At 42.8% G+C, this 8,649-nt stretch overlaps 1 protein-coding gene across 2 annotated transcripts; it reads left to right on the top strand.

The window, feature by feature from the left end:
- The first annotated feature begins 224 nt into the window (after window positions 1-224).
- LOC127336327 (dual specificity protein kinase YAK1 homolog) lies at window positions 225-7,951 on the top strand. 2 transcript variants are annotated; one of them, XM_051363132.2, is made up of 18 exons: window positions 225-990; window positions 1,996-2,195; window positions 2,707-2,860; window positions 2,940-3,049; window positions 3,138-3,207; window positions 3,281-3,363; window positions 3,461-3,542; window positions 3,641-3,681; window positions 3,819-3,941; window positions 4,115-4,259; window positions 4,352-4,451; window positions 5,040-5,122; window positions 5,379-5,453; window positions 5,934-6,023; window positions 6,132-6,904; window positions 6,982-7,140; window positions 7,362-7,618; window positions 7,700-7,951. In XM_051363132.2, exons 1-18 carry the CDS (start codon window positions 802-804, stop codon window positions 7,777-7,779), a joined length of 2,814 nt encoding a protein of 937 aa, XP_051219092.1. In that variant the 5' UTR covers window positions 225-801; the 3' UTR covers window positions 7,780-7,951. The 2 variants fall into 2 exon arrangements, with proteins under 2 accessions (XP_051219092.1, XP_051219091.1); XM_051363131.2 differs by having other exon boundaries at window positions 226-990; window positions 5,034-5,122.
- The last annotated feature ends 698 nt before the right edge of the window (window positions 7,952-8,649 follow it).

The raw sequence follows: 8,649 nt of genomic DNA, 5'->3' as shown, positions 1-8,649 counted from the left end.
CTTCTTCCGGCCGCATCCAGCCGTCCGTTCCCGAGCGTGGCCGGACTCCCCGCCGTCGGATGTCGCACGCAATCTCCTGAGCTGGCCACTGACACGCCTGACCCACGCGCAGAAAACGACACGTCCCGCAGGTAAAACAACGGCGGCGCAGTCAGCGGGGAATAGAATAATAACTGGAGGGTTTGCCTAGGATGAGATGAGATGGTAACAAACACGGAGAGAGCTGGGCAAAGGTTGGTGTTATCCTCCCCTTAATTACTCCATCAGCACCAACTAATCGAGCGTATATCCCTTTTTCCACGCGGAAAGAAAAGAGAAAAAAGAGCCGGAAAATACTCTAGCCGAGAGGCGAGGGCGAGGCCGAGGCAGAGGAAGACGAAGCAAATTCCAGGAATCCGGATTGAGCCCTAGGTCGCCAATCCCCAATTCCCGGTCGGGACTCGTCGCGCCGCCGATTCGGGGCAGAGCTCGAACCCAAATCCGGAGTCCACCCCCACCACCACTGCTCTTTTATCCGCGAATTTACCTCGCCTCAATCGTGTCGTCGTGATACAAAACCCTAGCCAATCCGTCCCCTTTGGAAGAGACCCAATCATCCAAGCCCGCGGAATTGCCAGCCAGCCCCATCTACCATCGTCGCGCCGGACGATCGCGATGGCCGCCGCATAGGGATGGAGCTGGATTCCTCAGGCCGCCGCCGCTCGGCTGCTACCAGGGTCGGCTTCGGGTTCGGGGGCGCGTGGTGGTGGACGTCGGCCGCGAGATCTCCCCGCGCGGCGGAGTAGCTTTGGCCCCGCCCCGATGGAGGAGGGGAGCGGCAGGCAGGAGGAGGGCGCGGCGCCGCCGCCGTGGAGGCCCAGCGGGGCCACGCTGTTCCGCCGCTTCGTGGGCGCCACCGCTACGCGGGGGGCGCCGCACGCGGCCCATCGGGCGGCGGGCGGCGGCGTTGCCCCGCGCGTAAGCAAGCTCCACGGCGTCAAGAGGAAGCCGGTACGCCTCATTCACCTCCTTGATGTACTAGCTGAATTCAGCTTGCTCGTGCTCATGTAGCTTCTGATTGATCAACGTACAGATAGTTCCTTGCAATTGCTGCTGCTTTGCTCTTTACTAGTAGCTTGGAAGACGGTGCTGCTTTTTTGTGAAGTTACTTGTTGACTAGTAGAATTGAATGGAGGTCACAAATAGGGCATTTTTTTTAACATAGCAAACTAATTTAGTTGTGTCGACTAAGAATGTTCTGAGATACGGTACTCATTTTAGCCAAGCAAAATGCTGTAGGTGGTTTCTGCAAGTTTGATGTGTATTTGAACAAGACACCCCCTGCATTATCAAACAACACCGGCACAAACATTCTTAGGCCCCGCTTGGTTCAGCATTTTTGTACGTAAAACAACCCTAGAAATTAGGGGCAATAACTGTTCGGCCTTGTTTGAAAGGGAGGATTTCTGTGTATGGTAGTGTATTCTCCGCCGTGTTTTGGGAGGACACCCGATTCACTTCTCCAGGCCATGAAACTCGAGTGGAAAAAACGCGGTACCCACCTCGCGTCTGAAAATCAGCTCAACCCAACGTGTTTTCAGGAGTTTACTCGGGCTTACGTGACTACAAACCGGGCTGCCAAACAGCTATGAAGTGTATTTTCGAGTAAATGGATGGGCTGGTATGATACGCGCGTATCCACCTAGAAACCGGGCAACCAAACAAGGCCTTCAGGATATGAGGGCTTGGTTCGTTGTAATTTTCATCGCTCCTATTTCCCCCCACGCGTGTCTTGCATTGTGAATCCGGAAAGTTTCACGGACCGCTTGAGGCACCCCTATAAATCCAGGGGCACAACAAAACACGGCAGTAGATATTTCGGGAGGGGAACTAAAACCGATATTCCAAGCGCCAACTTTACTAGTTTTTACTCAGCACTGTAAACAACTCGGTACACCATCTCTCACTTATTCATTATGCTTTTTTTCATTCAGCTGACACTTATTCATCATGCAGTTTGTTGTGAGGCTGACGGCAGACATCATTCAAACTTTTGAAAGATGCCACCCAGAGTTTAAGTACTCAGAGGCGCTAAACCCAAAGCGCTTTCTAACGCATCCTTCGACCCCAGTCCACAATAATGGAGTCGATAATAAATACTGGGACCTTATATTGTTTGTCAACCAGGAATTGCTCAACGAGACATCAAACCGAAGGTAATTGTTTCCTCAGACTTGTTGTTCGATATGCCCATTTGCTCTGTTTCGTCTTCCAGTCCATATTTTCAGTGGTTGTGCTGTTATCGGACAAATTAGCGGACTGAATTATTCCCCCAGAATCAATCATATGAAATTGGCATTATGCATCCTGATCAGTGATCAATAAACAGATATATCGATTCTTGACCTTCCCTATTGCATGTCTTTCGAGAAGTACTCAGAGTTTGTACTTATACGCATTTAAGGTACTACCTCCGATTCATATTAATTGACTCTAATGTGAATGTATCTAGACACATTTTAGTTCTAGATACATCCATACTAGAGTCAATTAATATGAATCGGAGGGAGTAGATGAACTGGCATTTCCAATTTTGATGACATGCCAGAAGTTCAGTTAATAAACCAGCGCATTGTCTCACCATTTCCTGTTCCGAGTCAGCAAAGCTGAAGCTGAGCATGACTAGCATATCATTGAACTGTAACTCTTTCTCATTTTGGTACTCAGATTCATTGTCAAGGAAATGCTTGGTCAAGGCACGTTTGGCCAAGTTGTGAAATGCTGGGACACCGAAACTAACGACTATGTTGCTGTGAAGGTTATAAAAAACCAGCCTGCATTTTATCAGCAGGCGATCGTGGAGGTTTCACTCTTAAGAACGGTATTGACAGTTTATTAGGAACTTCCACTTTCTTTATATATTCCATAGCTCACCATTATAATTATGTATATCTTTGCAGCTAAATCAGAAATTTGATCCTGATGATCAGCATAACATTGTCAGAATGCTAGATTATCTCACATTCCAAAATCATCTGTGTATTGCCTTTGAAATGCTTGGTCAAAACCTGTGAGTTAACTTATTCAGAACTTATTCACTAGTAGGTTCACTCCTTTTTACCTTTGTTTAGACTTCACTATAAACTTCAACATTATAGGTATGAGCTGTTAAAAAGGAATCATTTAAGAGGTCTGAAAGTGAAATATGTACAAGCCTTCTCAAAACAGGTATGGTCTCATTCTATATTTCCCATTAACTAGTAACTTGTACTTGTTACCTGATCTGGTGTTATGTTTTCAGATATTGGATGCCATGATTGTGATGAGAGATGGTGGCATCATTCACTGTGATCTAAAACCGGAAAATATCCTCTTAGCCCCAACGTGAGTAGCCTCTATCAGTATTGAATTTTTCAATATTAGATATTCGATGCTATTTTCCCAGGCAAACTGGCTTGATGGTTGTACGATGAATTTACAGTGCCAAGACAGCTGCAGCAGTGAAAGTTATCGATTTTGGATCAGCATGCATGGAGGGTAAAACTGTGTACTCATACATTCAGGTTTTTTGAAGCTTCTCTAACACCATTTCTCATTTTTTTCTTATTTAAGTAGTGATGGTTATTTTAAAATAAGACCTCGATCCTTTCTTTTTTGCTAGAGCCGCTATTACAGGTCTCCAGAAGTTCTGCTCGGCTATCCGTATCCTATATATACATGGGAAGTTGTTGCATATCATTCACCATAAGCATATTGCGCACCATTTTCTTTAATGCACTTCTTTGATGAAGTGTATCCTTTTTTTCCTTTCCAAATTATGTGGACCTTAACAGTGACAGGTATACTACTGCAATAGATATGTGGTCATTCGGTTGCATAGTTGCTGAACTGTTTATAGGGCTACCGCTATTTCCTGGAGCATCAGAATATGATGTGCTTAAGCGTATGCTAAAGATTCTCGGGTAAGTCCTGTACCTATAATTTATCTTCTAGTTGTATCAAGTACATGTCAGCATGCTAAATCAGATGCCTTGATTGGGTTAAAAAAGTTAATCCTGCACTTCTTTAGCTCCTCTGATCACCATATTATAATGATTGTATTCTTTTTCTGTTGTTCCTTGAATAAACTTTTTAGGGGGCAACCACCAGATGACTTGCTAAGGGGAGCTAAAAATACTGGTAGATTTTTTAAACCTCTTGGAAACATTAATCCGGGTATCAGGTCACACGAAAGCCCTAGCACTGCATACAGAATGTTAAGTGAAGAGGAGGTTGAGGGGGTAAGTTTCTTGATATTTCACAAGAAACATCTATTTCTGTTGTATTCTAGACTGTCTTAATCCACTGCCTCATTATCTATACCAAATATTAGAGGGGGGCAACAAGACCGATATTAGGGAAATGGTACTTCCCTCAGCAAAGGTTGGACCAGCTAATATTTACCTATCCTTGGGACAATACAGAATTGTCAGGTTAGTCTTTTTGTTGCCTCTTTAGTTCTTTGATGAATAAGATTCTGGTTCAGCTCTTGTTTTAGAATAGGCTAAGACCATTCATGTGTACTTGTTGATACTCCCCCCAGTTTGCAAAACCATGTCACTCTTCAACCTCCGTCAAACTCTTGAGACTTTGACTACCATTATCTGTATGATCAGATTTTGAAAATAATATGTATTTTTGCTCAAAAGTAATTTGGGAATATTATAGTTTTGCCGGCCTTCATGAATATTGCCGTAGAATTTTCCATATCTGAGCTAATGCTGGTGTCATTTTGAGTTGTAATTTCACATTTTTCTTTCAAAGCATTGTATTTTGATCTTATAAGGATATCTTGTTATAGTTGGGCGTTGCTATGGTAGCTCCTTACTATGGATTGTTGAGTATAGACTTCAATTGAGTATTTGCTTCAATTTGGGATTTGCATTTTTTGTAAGAAAATCACACTTATAATCATAATAATGAAACGGCTAGCTTGAATCTGAACAATTGAGCTCTTAGAATACTACAACTTGCAACTTTGATATTATGTTCTCAGGTGTTGCATTTTGATTCAGAGACAGAAAAGTCAGATCGCTCGGTATTAGTTGATTTCTTGAGGGGGCTTCTTGAATTCGATCCAAATAAGCGATGGTCGCCATTTCAGGTATTCTCATGCTAGTTGTGCAATTATATTGCCTTGTCCTTTGTTGTAAAGTTTGAGCCTTCATGTTAATATACTCTTATCTCATTCGAGTCTACATGAAGTTAAGTTGATGAATCATCATTTTTTTTATCAGAATATATGTTTTGACTAGGTTTGCACTTATGAACACAAAATCATTCTTCTTAGATACAAGTTTGTGATCTCAAATTATTCAGATCCATATAGAAGGACTTATTTGTACTAAATCCTGTTTCAGGCGTCTGGCCATCCATTCATTACAGGCGAACCTTTCACTGGTCCATATAAGCCTGTCTCTGAGACTCCAAGAATTGTGAGTTTAGTTTTATTTCAAGTGTCTTAACTTCGTCCTTCTTAAAGAAGGAAATGAAATTACACTAGATGATATGCTTTTGCTTTTGGATTAAAATTATCTTAGGAGGAGTAACAAGTATATGCAGTTGCTTCATAAAAATAAGATTAGTCAGTGACAATAAACTTATTACTATGTCTTGATTTTTTTTTGGTATATTCCCTTTTTGGGGATAATGAACCGTGGACCACAGATAATTAACACAGTTTCCTCTCTCTCCCTTATACACTAATAGACACACCTTTCAATAGGTAAAATGCTCCCCTTTGTACAGGAGAGTGTTATTCTGCAGGACGAGTATTCGATTGCCTTGTGCATCGCTTGGTAGATATAAGATAGCTTTGTAGCTTTATTAAAGCATGGTTTAATTTGAGATTTTGAACACATTCATTTAGTCATTTTTTTCTCTCAAACCTATCTTGTTTTCGGTTTGTCTTGTAGCCTGTTGCTCATGCTGCAGCAGTTGATCACAATCCAGGAGGAGGGCACTGGTTAGCTGCAGGTCTTTCTCCTGCAGATCTTTCTCCCCAGGTGATACTCGTGTGCTGCTCCTGAGTTGAATTGCAGGATTAATAATCTTATATCGTCTTTTTATTCACCCCTCTAACTGAAATGTCCTGTGTTTTGATAAATAATTAGATTGGAAGTGCGAACAGATGTCTACCTCCTAATAACCCCTATCATCCAAGAATGCCCTTTTCTTATGGGAGTAGTTATGGAAGCTTTGGTAGCCATGGTAGCTATGCTGGCAATGCAGGTCCTGCTAGCAGCTATGGAAGCTATGGTGATGTTAATAATGTCAACATGTATTACTCACCAGTAGGTCCTTCTGGGTTTCCACATGTTGGCTCTAGTCCAGATATCAGACTGAGACCTCGTATCTCATATGATAGAGGCATTCGGTTAAGCCCTGGAGGTATGGGGCCTATGTCCCTTGGTACCAGTCCATCTCAGTTTACCCCACCAAACTACCAGATGCACATCCCAGCTAATTCTACTGGGAAGCATGGTTCTGGTTCTCCTGCGAGTGGAAGCATTCATGGCTCTCCATTGGGAAAAGCTGCACCAGTAGGCCAGTACAGCAACAGGAAGAACATGCCGATGCCGCCACATGAATTTGCATCTCAGCATGGACAAGGACGACATGGGGATGGTGTCAGTTTTAGTCACTCTGATGCCTATATTCGTGGACACGCTGGCTACTCTCAGCACTCCTTACCTAGTTCTGGTCATTCTAGTTGGAGACCGCAAATAGCTTCTGGAGGTGGATTTACCTTGGAGGCTTCTTCTAGTCATGGGTCTTCCGGAGCATTCCATTCACACAATGTGCCACCTTTGCCCTCATTTGACATTATACCAGATACATCAGGTCCATCAACACAAGATCCTTCTGACTGGGATCCTGATTATAGGTAAAGGAAATGTGTGCTGAAGTTGCTTCCTGTAAAGATAGCCTGAATATTAACGTTTACGCCGTTCGATTTTGCAGCGAGGAGTCACTATTGCAAGAGGACAATTCATTGTCAGCTGATTTAACCAGCAGTCTCCATCTTAGGGACGCAACTGGTCAGCCGGGCGGATCTGCCAGATCAACCCGTGTCCAAAGCCACAACTTTGCAAGCTCAAACCCTCTACCGACAGGCCAAAGGTATCACGTTCTACCTTCTGATAAGTTTTCCTTGAAACAAGAACCCACCTGACATAATATTTTGAGATGCCCTTCTTAGTTGCTATGCTTCCCTTCTTAGTTGTTTTGCTTCAAGAGATTTGGTCTTTTGTGTTTGAGACTAGGACACGACAAAACCACCTCATATGATCTGCTCCTTCATAAAGTTATGCCAAGTAAATTACTTGTGTTTTGCTTCTCAGCTACAGAGGGGATCAACAACTCCCCTCATCCTCACTTGGAAGGGGCACTCGCCCTACTGTTCCAATCATCTATGGTGGTTACACACCCCCGAATTATGCTCAGCAAAGTCTCCGCGGTCGCCATGGACATCAATTTCTTCAACCGAGATACAGTCAGGCAACCACTAACAGTCACATGCGACCGCCAATGGGGAGTCATCAAAGTGGGCAGCCGGCATGGCCTCCTCCCTATGGCGTGGGTGAGGGAATGCCCTGGGGTAATTTTACTCACTCTTTTAGCAGATCGGAGAAACACCTTTTTTTTTTGGTATCATTAACCATGCTGTCCCAATTTGCAGGAGGAACAGGTGTGCATTCGTTTACGACAGGCGGTTTACCCTCGTCCCTTCCAAGGAAAGACTATGGGAGCATAGTTTAGTGTGGACTCAGAGCACTGCCATTCATTGCCAGGATAAATTATTTGTACGGGTGGAATCGACTCTGGCTATTGATTTTTCTTTCCTGCAATGTTGTATTTGCATTGCCCCATTGGGTCCTCCATTGTGAAGACAGTTGAGAACTCATATATAATACAATCGGTCGTTACAGCATTGTCTGTGTTCACCTAGTGCAACTTTTGGATCCTCGGGAGCCCAGGCTCACGGCTGCCTAGTCACAAGATTTTCACAGATTATATATTTTTTTTATAACTGTGGACAGGAATTTGGTGCACATGGGTGCCAGTGCCAGTGCTCCCTCCACTTTCAGTTTTTTGAAATTTTTAAAATTTCACCCTTTTATGTTTTTAAAAATTGTGACGTTAAATATGTAGATAGATATGTTCATGAGAAGTGTATGCAAAAAAGTCCCGGTAAAAAATACTTTAAATTTTAGGAAATAAAAAAACAAATTTCTGACAAAAGGATACACTATTTTAATACTAATTTACTTCCATTAACTGTCAGAAATTTGTCTTTTTTATATTGTTCAAAATACAAAGTATTTTTTAACGAGATTTTTTTGCATACACCCCACCCGCATATATCTATCTATATATTTAACATTATAATTTTTTGAGACTTAGAAACGTGAGATTTTAAAATTCTCAAAAATCTAAAAGTGAGGCCCATGTACCAAAGACACTTTCCGTATAACTGTGCGCTGTTCGCCTTGTTTCAATGCATTGTCTTATTGATCGTGTACAGTTACTGTCTTGAGCCTTGGATTTTTCCTTGACACCTCCAGAAACTGAATGGATTTCTGTGGAACTCCATGTAGTTGAAGATTCCTATGTAGTTGAAATTCCGCG

This window comes from Lolium perenne, chromosome 2, assembly GCF_019359855.2.
Source record: "Lolium perenne isolate Kyuss_39 chromosome 2, Kyuss_2.0, whole genome shotgun sequence".
Lineage (NCBI taxonomy): Eukaryota > Viridiplantae > Streptophyta > Magnoliopsida > Poales > Poaceae > Lolium > Lolium perenne.
The sequence above is the reverse complement of the archived record's forward strand: the minus strand, read 5'-3'. Positions and strand labels throughout refer to the sequence as shown.